The sequence below is a fragment of the Carettochelys insculpta genome, chromosome 2, assembly GCF_033958435.1.
Source record: "Carettochelys insculpta isolate YL-2023 chromosome 2, ASM3395843v1, whole genome shotgun sequence".
Taxonomy (NCBI): Eukaryota; Metazoa; Chordata; order Testudines; family Carettochelyidae; genus Carettochelys; species Carettochelys insculpta.
This window is the reverse complement of record NC_134138.1, coordinates 236,078,821-236,104,256: the sequence shown is the minus strand read 5'-3', so window position 1 is coordinate 236,104,256 and position 25,436 is coordinate 236,078,821. Positions and strand designations below refer to the sequence as shown.

General features: G+C 44.9%; 1 protein-coding gene across 2 annotated transcripts in view; it reads left to right on the top strand.

Annotated features, from left to right (window-relative positions):
- The window catches only part of CDK14 (cyclin dependent kinase 14), a 555,604-nt gene that overhangs the window by 214,169 nt on the left and 315,999 nt on the right, over positions 1-25,436 (top strand). For both annotated transcript variants that reach the window (XM_074984765.1, XM_074984766.1), the window contains one exon: positions 1,823-1,902. In XM_074984765.1, coding sequence (XP_074840866.1) covers positions 1,823-1,902 — 80 coding nt within the window. The remainder of the gene's footprint in view (positions 1-1,822; positions 1,903-25,436) is intronic.

The window sequence follows — 25,436 nt, the reverse complement described above, 5'->3', positions numbered from 1 at the left end:
GGGTGGTCACAATTTTCAGGTGATGGCCGTAGTCTGGGGTCTTCTAGCCGCGTAGGGAAGTGTACCTCGGTGGTCACCTTTTTGGGTGCTGCCTGTAGCCGCGGGTCTTTTAGCCATCCGTAGCCATAACTGTTTCAATGAAGGCAATGCAGTAGCAATACAATTATTACAGTTCTCAAAGTAAGGCTTACAACAAGGAATATACTTCTTCTGAGTGACACTCTTGGCAGGTCCAACTGCAAACTGTAGTTCTTTTAGCTGAGTCTCCAAAGGCAGACATGATTTTCAGGGCTGGCTGTAGTCTGGGGTCTTTTAGCCTCCCCGAACCGTAACTGTTTCAATGATTCATTGCAGTTTCAGTGCAGCATCCGTGTCTACTTAAACATATTCTTCTTCTAAGGGTCTTCTTTTTCAGGAGGTCTACATCCAGATGCAGGTCCAAGGCTAGATCCAAGCGTAGGCATGCTGTTAATAGGGGCAGGTGGTGGTTCTCCCTGGGCAGTCATTATTTTCATGGCTGGCTGTAGCTAGGGGGTCTTTCAGCTGCCCTGAGCTGTAACTGGTTCAATGATTCATTGCAGTTTCAGTATAGCACCCATGTCTACTTAAAAAAAATTATTCTGAGGGTCGTCTTTGCCAGGAGGTCTAAATCCAGGTCCAAGCCTGCAAAGATCCAGTGTTTTGCATCCTGTTTTTCGAACCATTCCTGAGTGCTTTCCCCTCAGTTACAAAAAACATCTCTTAGAAAGGCAAGCCAGACCCTATCTGGAAAAAGGGACCTTTGTTAAAAGTGTCAGGGGAAAGGAGAATTTAAATGTGGGAAGATGCTGTCAGATATCCCCATCTACTTGCAGGGCATTTTTATTCCCCTGCTGCACCAGTGAAAAGAACCAGAATGCTATGGGGCTCAGGGAACTGTGGGATAGGTTCGCACACTACACTGCCGCAGCAGTGGATTTAAGCCATTTGTGTGTGTGGCAGCAGTAAGTCGACTTTTGTGGGGATCATGTGGGAATGTGAGCATGCTCAAAATGGAATTGATACCCAGCATTAATAAATAGGTGCCTAGAATCAATGTTTTAGCTCGTAGTGTAGATGCGGCGGAGTTATTGACCAGACTTCAAGTGGATAAGCTGTCTGAGCAGACTGGTCATGTTACACAGAAATTTCATTTAAATGTTAAATCAGTTCTGTAGAGACGTCTTTTGTGAGGCCTGATCCATGGGAGCACATATATTTATAAGATTTAAAAAAAAAAAAAGTCATAATCAAAAACTAGTCTGGGAAGCATCCTCAGGATCGTAATTTAGGGAACAATCCTGCTTTAAGGGGAAATGGACAGAATGACCTAACAGACATTTTCCACCTCATATTTACATAACTCTTGGAAGGTAATTATTGCGGGGCATAATTCAGGGAGAAGAAAACAATAGAGAGACGGGTATACCATATGTTCAGTGATTGATTGAAGTTCTGTTTGGATTAAATGATCAAAGAAATTAACTATATTTTTACAATGTGACGCTTTCTTTAAACAAAGCCTCCAGTCTAGTTCTGTGTTCGAAAGGAAACAGGGCCTGACTCAGAGAAAGCTGAGGTCACTTCTTGGATTACATGAATGTGAATATTTAAAGCTGACATTATGGAGGCAATGAAGTGTTTCTTAACTGTGCTGGAAGTGAATCACTGATATTGACTGGGAGAAACTAAATAATATGTGGTGGGGAATATGTCCTATTACAGGAATATTCATTTTTTTAGTTAATTTTTTGTTTCTCTTTTTTGTCTTCCTTTCCTCCTTCTTTTCCCCCTCCACACCCAGGGTAAATGGGAAGTTGGTGGCCCTGAAGGTGATTAGATTGCAAGAGGAGGAAGGCACTCCATTTACAGCTATCAGGGAAGGTATGCTTTCGTATTTAATAATTATTCATGTTGTTTTTTACCTGCACTGCGCTCACTGTCATCAGTACTCTACTATACCATACTGTACCATTTGGTACCAAATGACTGGAAGACGGCCAATATAACACCAATATTTAAAAAAGGCTCTAGAGGAGATCCTGGCAATTATAGACCGATAAGTTTAACATCAGTACCAGGTAAATTAGTAGAAACACTAGTAAAGAGTAAAATTGCAAGGCACATAGAAGAGCACGAATTGTTGGGCAAAAGTCAGCATGGTTTCTGCAGAGGGAAGTCGTGTCTGTCTAATCTATTAGAATTCTTTGAAGGGGTTAATAAACATGCGGACAAGGGGCACCCAGTGGACATAATATACCTAGATTTCCAGAAAGCCTTTGACACGGTCCCACACCAAAGGCTTTTATGTAAATTAGGTGGTCATGGGATAGGAGGAAAGGTCCTTTCATGGATCGGGAATTGGTTAAAAGACAGAAAACAAAGGGTTGGAATAAATGGTAAATTTTCACAATGGAGGGGGGTAACTAGTGGTGTTCCCCAGGGCTCAGTCCTGGGACCGATCCTGTTCAACTTGTTCATCAATGATCTAGAAAATGAGGTAAGCAGTGAGGTGGCAAAGTTTGCAGATGACACCAAGTTGTTCAGGACAGTCAAAAGCAAAAGGGATTGTGAAGAACTACAAAAAGATCTCAGCAAACTGAGTGATTGGGCATCAAAATGGCAAATGAAATTTAATGTGGGTAAGTGTAAGGTAATGCATGTTGGAAAAAATAACCCAAATTACACGTACTACATGATGGGGTCAAATTTAGCTACGACAGATCAGGAAAGGGATCTTGGAGTTATAGTGGATAGTTCTCTGAAGACATCCACGCAGTGTGCAGCGGCAGTTAGTAAGGCAAATAGGATGTTAGGAATTATTAAAAAAGGGATCGATAATAAGACAAAAGATATCATACTTCCCCTATATAAAACTATGGTACGCCCACATCTCGAGTACTGCGTGCAGATGTGGTCTCCTCACCTCAAAAAAGATATATTGGCATTAGAAAAGGTTCAGAAAAGGGCGACTAAGATGATTAGGGGCTTGGAAAGGGTCCCATATGGGGAGAGGCTAGAGAGACTGGGACTTTTCAGTTTGGAAAAAAGGCGATTGAGGGGCGATATGATAGAGGTATATAAAATCATGAATGGTGTGGAGAAAGTGAATATAGAAAAATTATTTACCTTTTCCCATAATACAAGAACTAGGGGACACCAAATGAAATTGATGGGTAGTAGGTTCAAAACTAATAAAAGGAAATTTTTCTTCACACAGCGCACAGTCAACCTGTGGAACTCCTTGCCTGAGGAGGCTGTGAAGGCCAGGACTCTATTAGGGTTTAAAAAAGAGCTTGATAAATTTTTGCAGGTCAGGTCCATAAATGGCTATTAGCCAGGGATAAAGTATGGTGCCCTAGCCTTCATAACAAGGGCAGGAGATGGATGGCAGGAGATAAATCACTTGTCTTCTGTTCTCCTTCTCTGGGGCACCTGGCATTGGCCACCGTCGGCAGATGGGATGCTGGGCTTGATGGACCTTTGGTCTGACCCAGTATGGCCATTCTTATGTTCTTATGTTCTTATACTGAATTATTTGAGCTTTTAGATTGTACGCCTATGTTCCCTATAGGCGAAGGCTTTGGTATGTCGAAAATCAAAAGCTACATATAACGTAGGAGTTCATGTTAAATAAAACAAATCCATGCCTCTGTGGTTTGTCTTGTCTGAGAACTGCTATTGGGTACAAGTGACATACTTGGGGGTGGCGGTGTGTGTGGGAGGGAAGGTCACTTGCATAAACTGTTGGGAGTTTCACTTATGAATCAGCCCTTGAAATTAAGATGGATTTAACTTTTTGCTTACATGCAGTCATGCTCATTTAGCACCCATCTCTGCAGTTGTCTTGACTGCAGAAGCCAGGGTAGACCCAGGGACAAATCTAGGAAGCTCCTTAAAATCAGGATTCACGATTTGCTGTTTCAAAGAATGGGATGTGTGTGGCTTGAGTTTTTTGTCTCCCCGCATACCTCTGGGCTGTCCAGCTTAGGAATGACTCTCTTCTAACTGAGAGCCAGGGTTCTGCCTCATGCTTTCTGCTCTAGTTCCTTTTATCTCACTTCATCGGCCCCCAGTTGCTCCCAGTCACAGCTTTTGTGAGTGTGGCTGGCTGCCAAAAGCTGCTTTGCAGAAGTTGCTATACATGCCTTCTTTAAATGGGCCTGCTCTGTTGGTGCATGCCAAAGATGGGGACTAGTGGTAGAATAAGAAACCTCCTACCTTCCAGTCACTGATTCAAATTCATCTCAGGTTGGTAACAAGCTCCATTACAGTTATTTGGTGATCTGCATGAGATATTGTGACCATTTCGATGCAGTGCTTCCAGTGGGCAGAAAAGTCCATAGCATGTTTAAAAACCAGCCCAGCTGACACTCTTATCAGTCTCAGGCCTGGTCTACGCTAGGGATCAAAAACAACAAGAAGTGCTGTGGAACCTTATAGACTAACAGATATTTTGGAGCATAAGCTTTCGTGGACAAAGACCCACTTCATCGGATAAATGTAGTGGAGATTCCAGGAGGAATCTCCACTACATGCATCGGACGAAGCTGGTTTTGCCAATGAAAGCTTATGCTCCAAAATTCCTGTTTGTCTATAAGGTGCCACAGGACTTCTTGGTGTTAGACTAACACGGCTACCTCTCCGATAGTAGGTATCAAGGTCAATCCCAGATATGCAATTCTAGCCATGCGGTTAACATAGCTAAAATCGATGTATCAGGATCGACTTTGTTCTCAGGGTAGGTCTTTGGGTTCATGCTGCTGTCGCTTAATCTGTGCGTCAGCTTGGAGTACCAGGCTCAACGACAGAGCCCAGAGAGATCAATTTTGCTGCATCTTCATGACAAAATCGATCGCAGTATGTCGACCCCCCTGTAAGTATAGACGTACCGTCATCGTAACAGACCGTACATTATTGTTGAAGCATTAAGACTATAGTAAACAAGGTGATTTCACCAGGGTGGGTGAGATCCCAAATGATCAGCAAGTGTGAGGAAACTTGCATCGCCCATGTCTGTAGTGCTGCTTGATGTTAATAAATCATTGATTGATCTGACAGGTATAACATTTTTGTATGACTGTCATGTGAATATATATTTCCTTTCAAACAGTTTGCTTTGGAGACCTTATTGATATTTAGGAGTGTGTAAGATAACTGCCATTTCCAGTTTTAATGTCACTCGGTATTTGCTTTTTGAGACTGAGCTGCTGATATTTAAAATCTTATTTTTTTGCATCTTTTTTCTAGTGAACGTAGTGCTGGTTTTTACGAAAAGAGTGAATAGACATGATAATACTTGTCACTTACGACTTAGAGTAGGGGTCCTCAGCCTTATTCTTTGTGACAGGGCTGTAAAAATTCCACAACCCACCTGTGCCATAAGTGTTTTTCTGCATATTCACTAGATTAAAAATCTGGGCCAGTCTTAGGGGGTAGCAAGCAGGGCACCTGGAGCCCCACAAAGCTAAGGCTTCAGGCTTTTAACTCCTGGCAGTGAGGCTCGGGCTTCAGGTTTCAGCCCTGGGCCACAGCATTTTTAATGCTGGCTCTGCTTTCTTGTTTGTTTTGGCAGATGCCCTGAAACCTGTTTGTGGCCCCTGATCCCTAATTGAGAACCACTGTTGTAAGGTAGTCTTGGAACTCAGGTTTCATCTGCACTAAATTATAGTAATCAGTCAAAGTTGCGAGTTTTTTTTTTTTGTTTTTTTATAATAATATAGTTACACTTGCAAACGCTGAGTGTAAAAGTGCCTTTTACTTCATGACTTACTTTCCTTCACAAACCAGACTAGCTGTATGGGTTTGAGCATTTTTATATTGGTGAACTGTGAGATGTGTTGTAGCTTTAATTATACTCACATAGTTGAAAACAGAAAAACTGTCTAGCATAGAGGAGCCCCATGAACAGCCTGACTTGAAATGTTAATACTCCAAGACCTCTATCCAACAAAGCGCTTAGTCACGCATAAGGCTTGAAGTTTGAGCACTCGACTGACTTCAGAGGGACTTCCTACATGCTTCAAATTAGTATAATCTTGAAGTGTTCTCCTTTAAGGGTTGTTCTTCACTGGGAACCGATCCTTTATTTCAGTAGGCTGTGGATCAAGGACCAACAGATTTGTCCTAAACATATTCCTGTCCTCTGTGCTGTGCTACCTCATACTGGGTTGTAGAAGCCTGTGGCACATAATGGAAATCAATTTCAGTAGCTTTTTTGTACCATGGAAACTGCAGGGTTGTGGTGGGGGAGGAGGTAGCAGGAGTGTATTTTTATTTTTTGGTGACTATACACTAAAGCTGAGTACCAGAAAAGGATAGAAGAATATATTGGAAAAATGTAACTGAAAATGATCTTTTCAGAATTAAGGCAGAAATGTAGGAGCATATATAGTTTTAATAGTGATAAATGAAGGTAGAATAAATTGATCCTGAACTCCTGGGGAGGCCTGGTATACTCAGAATATAAAGTTATGAGACTTGGGCAGCTCTAATCTATTAAACCTGCTTGAAGAGTTTTTCTTTGTCTCCATCTGCTGATTAAAAAGTGCAGCCCTACAATCTGAACTGGAATAGCAGGAAATGAAAAGCTTAGAGGTGAAGTAAAATTCTAATTTCAGTTTTTAGCTGCATAGTAGTGTCAATCTAATCAAGTCAAAAAGGTGTTTGAAGTACCAGAGGACTACATGCAGGCATGCAAGTTACACACACAGACTTCTCTCTACATCTTTTCATACTCATGTAGATGCCAGGCAGTTTTTATTCTTGCTGACACATGCCCTATTTTCTAAGTCTCTATCAGTTTATCAAATTCAGGCAAAAATCCAGCAATTTATAAATTAAAACTGGTGCGAATTAATTGTTTAACATCTCTCTCAGCTCATCATGCAAAGCTGTGGGGGAAACTAAAATTCTTTCATTGTGTTCCTCCTGTTGGAGATGTTGTGTGATGCTAATTAAGGGGAAGTCACAGACTGAAATCTTGAGCAGTACTCCTGCTGAGGGAATTTTGTAGTTGGCTTGTGTGTGGAAACGCATATTGTTGCCATTGTGACAGCAACAGAATGGGACTCAAAGGGAAATAAAGCAACTGGGAAAAAAGATTAAGAAATGCAACAAAATAAAGCATTTGAAAAACAGGAATATGTGATTGGGAGAAGAAGTTGGGGCAAAAAGGAGAAGAACAAAGTAAAGAACAGTAAATATAACGGGGGAAAGAGGGGAAGAGCACCAAAAAGCAGAGAACAGTAATTATAAATTTTGTCGTGTCCCTGAAAGCGTCACAGAAAACGCATTGCTGAGACTGCATACATTTTGTGTATGTCTTTTCCCCTTCCTAAGTTGGAAGTACATTTGCATGAAAACAGGATTATGTCTGCTAGAGCTTGTCATCACAGTGCCAAATTCAGAAGTGAGTCTAACTTGCACATTTGGTTCTCCCTGCCCTGTGTTACTCTGCCTTAGCATTGCTGACTTGCTTACTGACATGCAAATTGCTGGCTCCGTGTCACCTCTGAAATTAGCTCAAGCTGATTTAATTTGCTTTCGAGGCGCGTGAAGAGAGAAGATACGGTAAGAAGGGTGTAAGTAGGTATGAGGTCGAATAGGTTCCCCTTTTGATCTACATCATCTTCTTGACTACAAGGCATGTGAAATAGTCTCATGCCATGCAGTCAAGATGATGATATAGGTTCTCTTCTCTAGCATACCAGTGTGTTGATTATATCCCCTCCCTCATTCCCTCTGCATTTGACCTACAATGTCCTGTTTCTCATGCGTCATATAAAGCCACTCTTAAAATCTGCGTTAGCCAATGTATATTTCCATGTGTTAAATGTGGCTTAGGTTTATTCCATATGGCAGTCACTATTGCTGCCTGGATGCAATGAGATCATTAGGCTTCTCAAAAATCATATTAAATTCATTGTATCCAATGTAATAGTTTATCAGCTCAGCCTTTATCTTCTGTGTAAGAGCCACTTAATTTCCTGTAGTAATATGCTGAGCAGAACCTCTGATCTCCTAGACTGGCTGTTGACTTGTGTAATGGAAGCTGTTTCTGGAAACCTTTTCTTGATCATTTCACAATTGTTACCTTACTTGATAAAGAGGTAATTTAAATTCTTCATAGTCAACATGAAGGCGTTTTTGTATGTATGTGGGTAGGCAAACATCTTAAGCTTAGTGACTAACTTACTTTCTGAAGTTCTCATTTACTATGCAGTTCCTTTCTTTGGCAGGCTCTTAAAATTATTTAATCGCCATGCTAACCGTGTCAAACAGTGTATGACATTGCTTATCTTTTGTGCTCCTATTTTATCCTCACACATATACAGTGTCATGAATTTTGTTGTGTTTAACTTAATTGATTATTTTTAACTAAACGCAGGCTTGGTATTTTAATATCAAGTCACCTACTGTTCCTGAGCTACGTCTTTCCAAACATCAAGTAAGCAGACATATGTCATACAACTTGCTTAAGAGTTATCAGTTTTAACAGTTAAATCACTTTTCTGAAAAATACATTTATCTGATTTCTACCTAGCTTTGCTTACTCATATTTTTTCTTTATTTTTAGTAATTCAATTTGTATAATACATAATTTAGATGATAAATTCTACAGGGCAGGGACTGTTTTGAGTAGTACTAGCTCCCAGAGTGACTCTTTCAAAGTGCATACAGGAGTCAAACAGGGCCCCAGCTATGTTTGTGGATTTTATTACTGTCCTTAGTTGCTGGGAAGCTCCCAGCTGGCATTGAGATAATTTATAAAATGGATGGAAAGCTGTTCAGGCTTAGCAAGCTGAAAGCTAAGTGTAAGATTTCCACCACATCGATCATCTTCAGCATGCTGATGACAGTACAGGTTTTGCTCGCTCTGAGAAAGGTCTTCAGTCTATCCTGAACATGTTTGCTGATGCTCGCACGTGTCTTGGTCTCATGTTCAACATCAAGAAGACCTCTCCAAATGAGGTACCACACACTCCATCTGTTAATATCAATGGAAAAGTACTGAAGAATGTTCTGCCTTGGAAGTTCTCTCCCATCCAGGGCAGATATTGATGCAGAAATTCAACACCATCTTAGCTATGCCAGTGCAGCCTTTGCTTGTTTTATGACACACAGGTTTTTTGAAGATTGTGGCATTCGAACAGATACCAGGCTTCTTGTTAGGAGAATAACAGCTTGAACAGCGTTGTTTGGGTGTGAAACCTAGACAGTCTGCAAGCATCTCTGGAGAGTCATTGAGAGGTATCAGCTGCAAGATCTTGTAGATCAGATGGGAAGACAGGCACATTAGTGTTCTGGAAGAGGCAAAACCCACTACTATTGAGGCAATGTTCATCCGTCAGCAACTCCACTGAACTGGTCATGTTGTCCAGATGGCAGAGCACCCCTTCCGAACATGTGTCCTGTTCTCTCAGCTGAAAGAAGGGTATCATAATGTAGGAAACCAATGAAACCATTGTAAGGACTTGCTGAAGGATCATTTAAAGCATTTGTAACATTGACATTAACACTTGGGAGACATTTGACCAGGATCATTCAAAATGGAGGGAAGTCCATTAAGATGGTCTTCTGCATTTTGGTTTTGTCCTCAGCTTGTTAACAGGCAAGAGGTACAGGAGGAAGGGGAGACTGGCTTCTAGTCATGATCAACAAGGTCCTGCTGTACCTAGAAACATCTGTCCTCACTGTAATAGAACTTGTCACTCAAAGATAGGCTTTATCAGCCCCTGAGCATCCACAACTCCCGTGGAAGATGATCATGCTTGGCAATGAGTGATCATCATCATCATCAATTAATGTTTTTATTGAAGTACCATGTGGTTACAGTTCTGGTACTGGTTACACTTCTCAATAAATGCAGAACATTTTTTTTAATTTATATGAGAGGGCAGACAACTTATTCTACTGTAAATAGAAGAAAAAATTAAGACTTGGAATACACAGCTAGGAATTCTAATATATGGTCTCATTCATGTCCCCTTCCACGTTTTCTTCAGTGGTGTACCATGGACATCAGCCATTTGATCTAGCAAATATAATACAAAATATACTTATTTGAAAGACGTGAAATATAAATTTCATTGTGACTTTTGTGTGAAGTCTTAGATTATTTTCAGTCAAGGGCTAGAAACAATGATACAAAATATTTCATTCTCATCCATAGCATCTGTGTGTACTCCAAAAAAAGGAAAAGTTTAAAAGCTTAGAGATTTCCAAGAGAATTGTCCCAGTCTTGTATCATGCCACAAACCAAACAAACTGTCTGCTCTTTGGACTTGGAAAAGGTAAGAGTACAAAATAGTTCTGCCTCAGACTTCTTTCTCTGGGGAATTGATGCCAAATAGAAACTGAACAGAAAACTCAAGACTTAACAGTTCTCTGGTTTCCTACAGAAATCAGTGAATTATTTCATTGAATGTTTGTTTATTGACTACACAGTGGAAGCCACAATTTTATAAGAATTCTGGTAAAATTGTATCAATGATCAATTTGTAAACATCTAGAGGACAATAGAGTAGTGAGTAACAACCAGTATGAATTTGTCAATAAAAAATCATGCCAAATGACAACTGAATTTTCTTCTTTAGCAAAGTTATTGGCTCAAGGGAAGGGAGTGAGGAGAAGCTGCCTACCAGCTATATCTTGGTTTCAGTAATGGCTTTGATGTAGTCCCACCTGACAGTCTCAAACAAATGAAGAGAATGTGGTCTAGGTGAAATTACTGCAAGATGGGTGCAAAACTAGTTGAAAGAGTAGTTATCAGTAGTATGCTGTCAAACTGGGAGGATGTTTGCAGTGAGGTCCTATAAGAATCTGTTCTGTTTATAGTACTATTCAATGTATTCCTTAATTACTTTGATAGTGGAGTCAAAATATTCTAATAAAATGGGGGAACTTGTATGCACTTGGAAGAACAAGATTGGAATTAAAAATGATCTTGACAAATTGGAGTATTGGTTTGAAATGAACAAAACAATCAGTAAAGACAAGTGCAAATTACAGCACTTGGGAAGGAAAAGTCAAATGCACAATTACAATATGGGGCATTCATACTGCTGAAAAGGATCTAGGGATTATAATGGAACACAAATTGAATCTGTCAAAAATGTGGTGCAGTTCTGAAAAAGGTCACTGTCATTCTGTGGTACATGAATAGGATTGTCATAGGTAAGGCATAAGAGGTATTGTTTCTGCTCTACTCGGTGCAAGTGAGGCATCCGCTGGAGTACGGTATCCAGTTTTGTCCATGTTAAAGTATGGGAAATTGTAGAACTTCCAGAAGACAGAAACAAAAATGGTAAAAGTTTAGACAACCTAACTATGAGAAGTGATTTTAAAACAAACAAAAAATAGTGCCAGCAGTGCCCCACTGAAATATACATTGGCCAAACTGTGGACAGTCTATATGTAAAAGAATAAATGGACACAAGTCAGACATCAAGAATGGTAACATACAAAAACCTGTAGGAGAACACTTCAATCTCCCTGGACACTCAGTAACAGATTTAAAAGTAGCAATCCTACAACACAAAAAACTTCAAAAACAGACTCCAGAGAGAAACTGCAGAGTTGCAATTCATTTGCAAATTTGACACCATCAAGCAAGGATTGAACAGACTGGGTGTGGCTGGCCAATTACAAAAGCAGTTTCTGTGCTCTTGATGGTCATACCTCCCCGTTAACTGCTGATAATGGGCCACATCCTCCCTGACTGAACAGACTTTGTCAATTCTGTCCCTCTCCTTGACAGACTCCCTTTTAAACCCTCCTCTGGATCACCCACTCACGCATCTGACAAAGCGGGTTTTTGCCCACAAAAACTTATGCTCTAAAATATCTGTTCTTCTTCGAGTGTCCCCGTGGGTGCTCCACATTAGGTGTCGGGCTCGCCCGGCGCCGCAGATCGGATCTTCCAAGCAGTTTCTGCCGGACCGCACATGCGCCGGTGCGCGCCGCTCCCCCGCGCGCTCCCGGCCATGTGCGCGATCCGGTCCCCGCCAGTTCCTCTTAACCGCCGTCGGCTGCAGACGGAATCCAACTAGGCTAAGGCCAAGTAGTGTATTCAACGACTTTATCTGTTTTTTCTTAAAGTTTTTTTCAGGCACTTAGGCTACTATAAGCTAGCCGGTTGTTATTTTGTAAAAAAAAAAAAAAAACAACAACGAACAAGCTAGGAGAGGGACAGCTCAGCCAGTCCCAGTAACAAGCGCCGGAGGCCAGGAGCTAGGGCTATCAGCCCTCCTGCTAAGGCAGGCCATCGGACGGGGAAAACGGCACAAAGAAGGTGCTAAGTACCCACTTAAAAACTCAAAGACTCATCAACAATGTCCTCTTCAGGCTTTAAAAAAAAAAAAAAAAAAAATGCTTCTTGATAAGGTCCTCCAGCCAGAAGCGCCGGAGCGGCCGCAGCAGGAGGGACCCTCCGGGGCCCTTAAAAGGAAAGCTGCCTCCCTCACTCCATCAGCGCAGAAACGGAGGAAAGTATCTCCAGCCCGATCCCTGCTGGCAGCAACAGCGAGCGGGACGGGAGGAGCAAGCAGCCCCCAGCCGCAGCAACAGCTGATCGGCGGCGGCACGGAGAGCCACGTGGAAACGGCTCAGCCTCCGATACTCAGCCAGCCGCCCCGCACCGCAGGCAGGGCGGCGGCTAAGCAAACGCCGGTACCGGCGGCACCGCAGGCAGCGGCACCGACCCCCGGGGAACCGGCGGTGCAGAGCGCGCAGGCACGCAGCCTGCCGGCACCGGAGGACACCGCACATGCGGCATCGCCCTCGAGCGTGCCGAGCTCGGTGCGGACGGGGCCGGAATCCCCTGTATGCTCCCCAGCCCGATCCCTGCCGGCAGCAACAGCGAGCGGGACGGGAGGAGCGAGCAGCCCCCAGCCGCAGCAACAGCTGATCGGCGGCGGCACGCAGAGCCACGTGGAAGCGGCTCAGCCTCTAATAATCAGCCAGCCGCCCCGCACCGCAGGCAGGGCGGCGGCTAAACAAGCGCTGGTACCGGCGGCACCGCGGGCAGCGGCACCGACCCCCGGGGAACCGGCGGTGCAGAGCGCGCAGGCACGTAGCCTGCTGGCACTGGAGGACACCGCACGTGCGGCACCGCCCTTGAGCGTGCCGAGCTCGGTGCGGACGCCGGAATGCCCTGTATGCCCCCCAGCCCGATCCCTGCCGGCAGCAACAACGAGCGGGCTGGGAGGAGCGAGCAGCCCCCAGCCGCAGCAACAGCTGATCAGCGGCGGCACGGAGAGCCACGTGCAAGCGGCTCACCCTTCGATAATCAGCCAGCCACCCCGCACCACAGGCAGGGCGGCGGCTAAACAAGCGCCGGTACCACCGACCCCCGGAAAACCGGCGGTGCAGAGCGCGCAGGCACGCAGCCTGCCGGCACCGAAGGACACCGCACGTGCGGCACCGACTTCGAGTGTGCCGAGCTCGGTGCGGACGGGGCCGGGATCCCCTGTATGTCAGGGGCGGAGTTACCTCCTCAAGGGAGGGGGAAGACTGCACGCAAGAGGAGGCATTGCAGCCCCTCTCCGCACAGGGCTGTGGAGTTGCTTTCTCACAGCCCTCCGCTATGTTGCAGACTCCAACTAGAAGGCAGGGGTCCCCCGCCCCCTCGGCCTACCCGGAGCCCCCTTCTCCATTTCTGCAACCAGCCTCACCCTGGCTGGGACCACCTCCACCCTTCCTGGGATTTGAACCGCTGGACTATTAGGCAAAGTCGCTCTCTCCGGGGTCTCGACGGTCTCCCTCCCCCAGACGCAAAGGGTATGCACCAAGGGAGTGGTCTAGGTCACCTTCCCAAGACCAGTGCTTATACTGCCGTGGTCGCCCCTACCACGCGGGGCATAGACACCATCGGCAATCTACTAGGGAAAGATCCCTATGAACGATCTCGTACCCCCGAGGGCAATTGCGACCGGGGACAGAGACTTAAGCATCTCAGGGGGGACTGGTTATGGAACCCCGAGATTTTTCCTCACACACCTCTAGTGAGAGGGTGTACCATCATCAGCAGGAACCGGAAGGGTCCAGAGAGACGTACCCCAGCGGTTCCTCGCTTTCCTCCCCGGATGAGGCTACGGCCCCGGGGGGGCGTCCATCCTCCGGACGATCTCAAACACTTCCAAGAGCTGTTTTACGAGGGTGGCCTTCACGCAAGGCTTCCAGACAGCAAAGGTGCAAGAGCAACACCATAAGCTCCTCAAAAATCTTAGACCTCCGGCCTCCTCCAAAATAGCAATACCGCTGATGACGCAATCTTGGAGTCTGCCACTATGATATGGCAGACTCCTGCGACTATTCCGCCTGTCCACAAAAGAGCAAAAAAAAAAAAAAAAAAAAAAATACTTCGTGCCCACGAAGGGCATGGAGTTCCTGTTCAGCCACCCACAACCAAATTCTTCGGTGGTGGAGTCGTCGCAACGTGGGGGAATAAACAAACATGCCAAAAAGCTAGAGCTGTTGGGCAGAAAGGTCTACTTCTCCTCCACGCTACTGTTGCCAATGGCAAATTACGCAGCGCATCTAGCGAACCATAATTTCAACAACCACATTAGGTTGACCTCCCTCATGGACTCGCTTCCAGAGGGCACGAAACCAGTGCTCAAGGCCATCATCCGACCATTTTATAACCAGTGGCAAAGGATCACCACAGACACATGGGTGCTGGAGATCATAGCCACGGGGTACGCCATCCCCTCCCAGTTGCTCCCACCGCCATGACCTCCACCCGGGGCCCCACCTCCAGGAGACCTCCCATGTAGCGAGGCTCAAGCAGGAGGTAGACCATCTCATGCTCGTAGGGGCAGTGGAAAGAGTGCTGGAGCAACTGCAAGGGAGAGGGTTCTACTCGAGGTACTTCCTCACGGGGAGGTCCATCTTAGATTTTCGAGGCCTCACCGGTACCTGCGCAAGCAACGTTTTCGGATGATCACAAACGCCTCCATCCTTACGGCACTAGACGATGGAGATTGGTTCGCAGCCCTCGACTTACAAGGTCCTACCGTTTGGGCTCTCCTCAGCCCCCAGAGTCTTCACCAAGACCTTGGCAGTGGTGTCAGCCTACCTGCACAGACAGGGGGTATTTATATTCCAGTATCTGAATGACTGCCTACTCAAAGGGGCCTCAAAGGAGGAGGTACTACGCATAATATGTGTCACAGCAGGCATGTTCTCTTCGCTCAGCCTGCTTATCAATCTGACAAAATCAAAGACAGACCCCACACAGGACATAGAGTTCGTAGGGGCACGCATAAATTCTATTACAGCGAGGGCGTATCTACCAGAGACTCGCTTTCGGGCCATCGGCTCCCTCGCGCAAGGCTTCACCTTCAGCCCTATGGTGCCGGTTCTGACGTGCTTACAGCCGCTGGGCCACATGGCAGCAGCGACGTTTCGTAGAACAGAACGCCAGGTTACACATGCGCAGCATGCAGCATTGGCTGGCGAGCGTATACAAACCGGCAGCACGCATGGGCGAAGAGGTGACGCAAGGGCTGTGGTCCTCTATGGAGCAGTCACTGCACACAAATATACTGGAGCTCAAAGCAGTGTTCAACGCCTGCAGACACTTTCGAGACCAACTGAAAGGCAAGGTAGCCGGGATCAGTGCAGACGATACCTCCACCATGTTTTATATAAATCGGCAAGGAGGAGCTCGGTCCCGTGCCTTATGTGTAGAAGCAGTCCGGTTGTGGAACTGCTGCATCGCCAACAATGTAACCTTGAAAGCCTCGTACTTACCAGGTGCTCGCAATGTGAAGGCAGACCAGCTGAGCAGGCGTTTCGCACTCACGCACGAGTGGCAGATCCGTCCCGATCTGCTGCAACCGATTTTTCCACGCATGGGGTTTTTCCCCAGATAGACTCTGTTTGCTACTCAGCACAACAAGAAGTGCCCACGATTCTGCTCCAGGGCAGGACTGGGACGGGGGTCCCTGAGGGATGCCTTCATGATCTCATGGAGGGGCCCCCTGCTTTACGCTTTCCCTCCCACAGTGCTCATCCACAAAGTGTTGCAGAAAGCCAGGAGGGAAGGAACCTGAATGATCCCGATAGTCCCAACGTGGGATCGACAGCATTGGTTCCCCCTATTCCTGCGCATGTCGGACCGGCCACCGATGTCCCCTCCGGTGGCGCGGGATCTGCTCACGCAAGCCCAGGGGTCCATAGTGCATCCGCACCCCCAAAGCCTGCGACTACAAACGTGGTTAATCCATGGCTCAGCTCCCTAGAGAGCACATGTACGGAGGAAGTGCAGCAAGTCCTAGAAAGTAGCAGGAGGACTTCCACCAGGAAGACTTTCAAGCAGAAATGGACTCGCTTTACGGCATGGTGTTCTACCAAACAGCTAGCCCCCTTTCGGTGCCTATGGCTGTGATATTAGAGTATTTACTGGACCTCAAGAGAGGAGGACTCTTGCTATCCTCGTTTCAGGTCCACCTGGCCGCCATTTTGGTGTTCAGACACGAAGAGGAAGGGCACACGGTGTTCGCCCATCCCATGGTTACCAGGTTCTTCAAAGGGCTGGTAAGCCTATACCCCCCTCAGAAACCACTTCCACCTCTGTGGAACTCGGACCTGGTGCTTAATGCGAAAAGGGGACCACCGTTTGAGCCTTTGGCCACGGTTTCCCTCCGCCTCCTTATGATGAAGACGACCTTTCTTCTCGCAATCACGTCAGCTCGCAGGGTGAGCGAGCTTGAGGCAGTTATGGCAACGCCGCCCTGCGCTGTTTTTCCAAGGAGGCGGTAACCATACGGCTGCATCCAGCCTTTGTTCCTAAAGTTTCTTTCTGAGTTTCATACTAACGAACCTATTGTTTACCCTTGTTTATCCAAAGCCTCATAACTCTAACAAAGAGGCGCGCCTACACCTCCTGGACGTGAGCAGGCGCTAGCTTTCTATATGGACAGGACCAAGTCCTTCCGGAGAACGGATAGGCTCCTAGTCTCTATCGCTCCCAAATCAAAAGGAGAATGTCTCTCTTCGCAGAGAATCTCTAAGCACATCGTATCTTGCATAAAAATGTGCTACAAACTCAAAAAGACTCCTTTACTGGCCACGCCAGGGCTCATTCCACTAGGGCGGTGGCAGCATCAACAGCCTTTTTTCAAGGGTGTTGCGCTAAAAGACATTTGCAGAGTGGCGACCTGGTCATCCTGTGACACCTTCGCCAAACATTACGCCCTTCACAGGGTATTCCAAGAGGATACCCGTCTCTCGGCAGCGGTCCTCTCGGGGACAAGCTGCACATAATCCGATTACCCACCTCCTATCTTGGGTTACTGCTGGATAGTCACCTAATGTGGAGCACCCACGGGGACACTCGAAGAAGAAAGAAAGGTTACTCACCGTAGTAACGGTGGTTCTTCGAGATGTGTCCCCGTGGGTGCTCCACTACCCGCCCATCCTTCCCGCTCCGGATCTCTGTTTAGTGTTTTGCAGGAGCATCTGAGGCGGTTGGTCAAGGAACTGGCGGGGACCGGATCGCGCACATGGCCGGGAGCGCGCGGGGGAGCGGCGCGCACCGGCGCATGCGCGGTCCGGCAGAAACTGCTTGGAAGATCCGATCTGCGGCGCCGGGCGAGCCCGACACCTAATGTGGAGCACCCACGGGGACACATCTCGAAGAACCACCGTTACTACGGTGAGTAACCTTTCTTTAGTCAGTGTATGGTGCTATGGGACTTCTTGTTGTTAAACAAAAAAACTGAGCCTGTTTAGCCTTAAGCAAAGGCTTTCTCTTCCTTTCTCTGTTTTGGAGGTGTGGAGGGACCTGGTAAATCTTCAGACTTTTTAAGGGCTCATAGCAAGGAGGATAGCAATCAGTTACTCTCCTTATCTGCTGAAGGTGGAATAAGAAATACTTGGCGTAATCTTCAGCAAGGGAGATTAGGGTTAGATATTAAGAAAAACATTCTAATTTTAAGAATACTTAAACCTGGAATAGGCTTGCAAGGAAGCTTGTGGAATCTGCATCACTGGTGGTTATTAAAAACAGATTAGGCAAGGGCCAGCTTGGGATGTCCTAAGCATATTTTGTCCTGCCTCAACGAAGGGAAAAAATTCACATGAATTCAAGATATTTAGGTTTTGCCAAACCTGCATTTAAGTTGAGGGGGAAAAAGATTTAGAAAAAAAAATGTGCCCAACATTCGCCTTCACCCCTCCCACAATTTCTTTCAGCTGTACTTGCATCTCTTCCACTGCAATTTTTTGCAATATCTTTCCTTGATTTTGTTCTGAACCAGCTGGCTCTCAGACGAGGCTGTAGAGGAGAGACTTCACTCACCTCAGATGAAGTCTCAGTGCCTCTGGGTACTACACATGGCTGAAACAAGCAGATGAAAAGTAGGGTTACCATATAAAAAAGAGGACAGACCTGAGAGGGAGTGGATCTGTATCAGTATCTACCAACTCAGGCTGTCTCAATGTGCTTTTATAGGTGTGTGTATAGTACATTAACATAACCCAAATGGTTAGATAGTGATACAGAAACCCTCCCTCTCAGGGGTATCCTCTTTTCAGAAAGGTCAAATATGGTAACCCTTTGAAAAGACTGAGTGTTTCTCGCTGAGGAAAATGATTGCGTTTCGGGGCATCAGCTGCCCTCTGTCTGCTTGGGTGCATTGCATGAGGACACTACAGTATGATGTAGCACAGTTTCTGTTTTTCAGAGTTGTGCAATGCTCTATTTCCAATGTGCTGTTGAAATGCTACAGACTCTCTTTAGTCTGCTAGAAGCAATGGAGAGTGGTTGGAGTTTTATACTCCTTTCTAGGCTTCTTGCTGTTCATTGGCTCAGTGCAGCATGCTTGTTTGTCTCCAATCCAAGAGCTCTGTTATATTTTTGGATCCTTCAGGCTGTGGATGCAAGATGATATTTCGCATTCAAAACCATAACCTGAATTTTAAACAAACTCAACTATGAACTGTTATCAAATCAGAGAGGCTCAGATATGTCAGAAATGTGTGAGCCTTATTTTCTTTCCCACTTCTCATACCTAAGTCCACGTCCCACAGTATGTATTCCCCGCTCCTCCTCCCAGAATATCTTACCCACAGCTTGGCTAGCAAATACATTGCTGTACCAATTTAATCTTCTAACACATTTTAAAGTGAAAGCTGTGACCTTCCTTTGGCTTGTGTTCTTGGGTTCAGTTCAGGAAAGACAAGAAGGTATGGAGTTCTTTTTCCATGCGCCTTTAACTTTGTTTTTTTTTTTTTTCTCCAGTGGCAGAAATCTCCTCATCCTCAGTCACTTTAAAGTATGATAAGCCTTTTGCAGACAGTCCTGCTTCCTTTGGAAATCTTCTGGTTTCTTTGATATGCATTTTGAATGTGCAGTATAAGGAATCTGATGCTCATTCCAAATGTAGCACCCTACAAATCCATTAACACAGGACACCATTCCGTCATCTGTCTCTCCTACCTCTAGAATGTCAAATAGTCTCATGATTTTGGCCCACATCGGAATCCCAAGGGTTTCTAATTGATCTTTTTTCCTTAGTTTTCTCTGGTCTTGCTGTAGCCATCTGTGTTGGACAAATGTAATGTTTTTTCACCTGTTCTCATTCAACAGAAACATCTGAACTGTTCCTTCAGCCTTGGTTTTGTTGAAATAGGTTTCATTAGCTCCTTAGTTTGGCCTTCCACACCCCACAGCATAGAGGGGACAAAAATGTGTAAAAGCTGCCGTTGTAACACGTGGACCAGACGCACAATTATGTAGCATGGCCCCTCCCTAGAGTCTCAAGTGTAAACTTCTTTGCTAAGAATGTTCATGGTCCACAACTGGCACATGGAAGTGGGAATGTGTGAAGAGCAAAGGCATTCTAAGCAATGTTCAGGTTTGTCCTTCTTGTGCACTGGCAAACGCGCACACACACTGTTAGACGACATGTCCATTCTGCTGAAATCAGCATTCGCTTTCTTCTCTGCGACCCAGCCTCCTTTTGAGGGACTAGAGCAGCAGTTCTCAAACTGAGGGCTGGGGCCACTTTGGGGCCAAAGTGGTCACAACCCTGCTTTAATGGGGTCACCAGAGCTGGCTCAGACTTGCTGGGGCTCAGAGCCAAAGCCTGAGCCCCCTGCCTGGGACTGGAGCCCTTGGGCTCTACCACATACCTTGGATGACTTTGTCTCCTTGTCCCACCTGCGGCAGTGGGCTTGGGCTTCAGTACTCTCTGCTGGAGTCATGTAGTAATTTTTGTTGTCCGAATGGGGTTGCAGTGCAATGAAGTTTAAGAGCCCCTGGATCAGCAGGTGCAGGTGCTAGCGGGAAGCTGACTGTAACAGAGAAGAAAGCCAGGTGTGCTGTTGATGCTGGACTGGAAGGGAATGCTGAGGGCAGAGACCTGATCACCACTCAGGGAATTCCTGTGACTTCGTGGTCTAGGTCTTGACTCCACCCGGTGTGCAAAGCAGCTAGTCTTAATCCTAGGGGGCCTTTCAAGTAAATGTTCCTTTGCTATGTCTCACATGTGAATATAATAATCTGAGCAATGTATAGATAGCTCTCTTTTCAGAGTAGTGATTTGGGCATTGACCGGTATCAGGAGGTAGCATTAATCTATGTCAAAATCTCTTTGAATGTTTTGTTTTCTTTTTGTTCACTCAGTCTTTTACCCCAAGCCTCCACGGTATCTGAACACTATGGCAATTCAGCTTTTGCACAAGTTGGCTTAGCTTTTTCATGAGCTTTTTACGTATGCTAAAAAATATCAGGCTACGGCTGCATGCCATCAGAACTGATTTACAATTTATTAAAGACACGCAAATGTCAAAAGAAGAGCACAACAGGGGAGGCTTGCTTTCTAGGGACAAGCTCTCTAACCCTCATGTTGCAAATAAATAAATAAGTCATCTGTGGCTACCGAATACTAAGCACAGCTGGAATCCTGAACTGCTTGGTGGGGGGTGGGGTGGGGGGGAACCCTCAGTAAACACTGATTTGTATGTAAATTTAAAATACTGTCTAGGAGCCTCCTTTTTCATTACCACAATGCCTGGTGCGTGAAAGACTCTAGCAAATGAAATATTTATAAGGCACAGTATTGTGAATGATTGAGAGATATATTGCTATTGTGCACTATGTACATGTTAATTTGTATTAAAAATGTAGCTGGCCAGATCCTTTTCTAGGGGTTACATAGGAGGCTTTATTTAAAAGAGAACACCTCATATGAAGGGGAGTGGGTGTATGTGGCATCAGGGAAGAGGAAGACACTTTCTGTCTTGTGCGATTAAATTTGTAGACAAAACTGAGGTGGCAGCCACATACTAAGGTATCCAAAGTGGGAACCTTCCTCATGCTCTGTGCCTTTACTTCCTAACTATTGTTCTTACTCATAAAGAAATAACTGGAGTTTTTTCAGATATATATTTAGCATTCTTGATAGAGAGAAGCCCTGAAATGAGTCTCCCTCAGGCAAATTTCATATGTGAGTTGTTCAACAAGATGGTGTGACACACTGAGTTTGTCAGGCATAGACGAGTTGTGCGTATCTGTTGTTGCTCCATAACACCAACAGAACATGCATTCTTTTGTTTTAGCCTTTGCTTGTTGGTGTATTGGTTTGCTTTTGCATTCATTACCAAGCATAAAAACTACATTACCCTTTTTTAAAACTTAGCAAAAAGTGGAACCAGCTTCTTCATTATAAGAAGAGTCTGAAGTTAGGAGCACCACCACATGCTCAGCGCAGTCAATATCCATTTTCTATCTTACTACCTGCGTTAAACCCCTCTTACGTGAGAGGGCGAATTAATCTGCTTCACAGAAGAAGGTGCTTGTATGCTTTCTGGAATTAGGCTTTTGATATTCAGGAATGCAGGAAACTCAGAAGTGGATAAGTCCATTCCTGTTTCTCTTTGGCTTCGCCACGATTTTTTCTGTCTTTCTGAGGTAAAGAATCATTTGTTGTTTGCTTGTGTGACTTGTTTAATTTCAGTATTTTTTCGATTGCTGTGTTCTCGTTCTCAAGTATAAATTAAATGATTCAGAGAGAATTTGTGGCAGTCTGCCACTTTGTCATGGTAATTATGGTATTTACAGTAACATATGACACCTTAGTCAACACCACTAGCACAGCCTGTCAGAAGAAGCAGGCCTTTGTAGTTCAGCCAGTGAAAAAGCTATAGGAAACCTCTTAAAGTTAGGGCTAAACACTGCAGTTCTTCAGGGCCATAGAAAGGATTGGTTGGTCTTTTCCCCCTCGAGAGTTTTTCCGCAGACTCAGTGTTAGCCGGTGGCCAGGTAATGTGCGGTGAGGCTACACTCAGGATTGCTAGGAAATATTTTAGTTTTGCTTTCCTGGTTTCTGAGTTTGGACTGTTGTCAAAACTGCTTTCCTCGATCCCTTAGGAATAGTGTTGGAGAGAGGGCTACTTAGGGTTCAAGATGTGATTCATATTGGTACCTATTCATAAAGCACAAAGACAGTTTTCTGATTTTACAACCAATATGAAAAGTTACTTTTTAAATTAGATAATTCTTTCCTATAATTTTTGCAATGAAAATTAACATCCACATCATCACTTACATAGGAATAAACACTGTAAATCACAAGCAGTTAATTGTTCAGCTTTTACACTTGATTGATGATAACTAAATAGATCAGAGATTAGTAACGGGATAACAAGTCAGGCCAGCAGACCCCAGGTGGAAGGGTAGAAGGCAACTCAGGGCCCAGCCTGGACAAGGGGAAGAGCAGAAAAAGCTAATTAAACTCCCAGGTGGAGGCAATAGGGTGTGGCAGCAGGCAATCAATTACCTAGAGCCAGTTGATCTGACTGCAGGCTAAAAAAGTAGCTGAGGCAAACAGAGGTGGGAGGAGAAGGAGAGAAGTGGTGAAGTTAAGAGACATTGTGAGGGAGATGAGGAGAAGCCAAAAGCAGATCAGTAGTTGGGAGAGTGCCTGTAAGAGAGCTGGGGAGGGAAGAGTGGTAGTGGGAAGGGAAGGAGACCAGCCACCAACCAGAACACCAGGAGTAACCTCAGCTCAGACCATATAGTCTGAGGCAGAAGAGAGGGACCCGATCCAAGACAAAGAGGCACCTTTCCACAATCCTTTTACCTCTGGGCCACTAGTTTATATGCTGCTCAGGTCCATAGTGACCGCAAATCATTAGTGTGGCATAAGCAGCACTAAACACAGTGGTTGCTGCACTACTACTACTGTCTGGAACGTATTTTGGGGAAGCAGTTGGAACTGAATTGGTGAACCCAAGAGCTGTGAAGCTGGCTGTGGTTTTTAAGGAAGGACCCACGTACTAGGCTAAACGGATTCAACTTTCTTGTTCTGATTCAAATAATTAAACGGTTCTCATCCCCTCCCCCTACTTCTGTCCCTTCCATACCACATGCAGAGACGATCATTCACGTACAGATCTCCCTTTGTCCATGCAGAAGTGGGGCTCAGTGCTCTCACCGAGAGCCAATGGGTCTACATTGGTCCAGGATCTACATGGGCGAGGGGGCAGGGGCTGAGAGGGATACAAGTCATTTCCCTGAAGCTCTTACCTGGGGAAGACATTAAACCCACAAGTTGTTATAGTCTGTGTGTGTACACCCTCACCTCAGTGTCTTCTCTGGGGCTTGGGAGAGTCACGTTCCTGGTAGTGGAACTGCAGCAGAGCCACTCCACCAGAGAAATGTGGGTAGGAGTGCCCCAGGACCAAGCATTGGAGTGGAGGCACAGGTTCTTTGCACGGATATCTCTACCTCCCTTAGATCCCCTAGGATCAGTCAGGCTTGGGGGTAGATCCTGTAGCAGTTTTCTGGGCAGGGCAAAACCTGCCTTGTATAGTGGATGTAAATAATTTGGAAAAATCATTGCAGAGCTTTTTCTCCCCAAGTCACTTCCCACAGCTTCTAATGTAAGAGGAAACTCTGAAACAACTAGTTACTATAAAGCAGAGGTGGATGAAAAATGTGAAAACCTGTTTTCATAATATAAATAAAATTTGAGATTCTCTTGGTTGGAAGCATTCAAGGTGAACCCATTAACATTTTTTTCATAACAAAAATGAAATATGTAGATCAATAAGCTACCACATTTGTTGACAGAAAGTAATATATTTCTGTTATAACATGTTTTAATAATTTTTCCTTATAAATAAATGACATTTCCGCCTCACCCACCCCCAATAAAAGTTAATATGCTGACAGGTTTTGTTTTTTTTCCCAACAAAGTTTGTTTAGGAAAGGCTGTTTTTGTTTGTTTTGGTTTTTTTTAATGGAAAAACTTTCATTCAAAATTTTCACATGGTTTTGTTCAAGAAAAAGTATTTGGAATTTGTTGGCTGGTTACATGAGCTCAACACTTAATGGATAAGTCATAAAAACACAATTGATGCTGTTTTTGGCAGTCAGGAGAGAGTCATTGGGCTTGAAAGGGTATGGAGATTGAAATATCTTCTGATCAGAAGAGAGAGTGTGTCTCCCAAGGGCATTGGCAAGGTGGTGTGAAACTTTGGACACTTCCCCAGATAATCTAACTTCCACGTATTTATGGTTTTGAAGACTTTTTCCATTAGGCAATTACGTATTTGTCAGGAAAATTTACTTTGGGTTGTGAAACGGATATGGTTGAAATATTGTATTCACAGCAAGATTTCTGAAGAGAATTAACAACTGAATCACTTGAGTCTTTGCTCACAAGACCGAGGCCTGTTTACATAATCAAAAATACATGATTTCACAAGGCAATGGAAAGACTGAACATTGTCATTTTGATTCACAAACAAAATTCAAGCCATCAGTATGGATGTGTGCATACATGCTGCTGGCTCTCGGGCTTGCTGGCACAAATAATGGTGAATATTAATATAAAGGTCAAATAAAAGACTTGAGGGCAATGGTAGGGTTAATGTTGATCCTGCTTCAGGAAGGGTACTAGACTAGATGACCTCCTAAGGTTCCTTCCAGCCCTAGGAGTCTATGGTTCCTTTCAAAGCCTGATAAAATAGTAGGGATCAGAGTGGCAGTGTCCTCACTGCCAGATGATGGGTATGGTTAGGCATCTTCACAGATGGGCTGTTGCTAGAAGGTTGGACATCTTCCATAAAAATGGCTTTCCTCTGGCTAGGAATTGTTTGCAGTTGTTGTTAATATTTTCTCTTTGAGAAACTACCAGATTCCTCTAAAATCTTTTCCTTTAGATTTTCTCCCTCTGGGATCTTATCTAACTTGACTTTAATTTTTTTTAAAAGTCCATTCTTATAGTTTGCTGTCACTCTTTTTTTCCTTAGGTCCATCAAGTATAACATTTCATGATCACTTTCACCCAAACTACCTTCAGTTATATACCCAATTCTTGCCAGTTAGTCAGAATCAGATGTAAAATGCCCATCTCCTTGGTTATACCAGCTACTTTCAGAAACAAGAAATTGTTTTG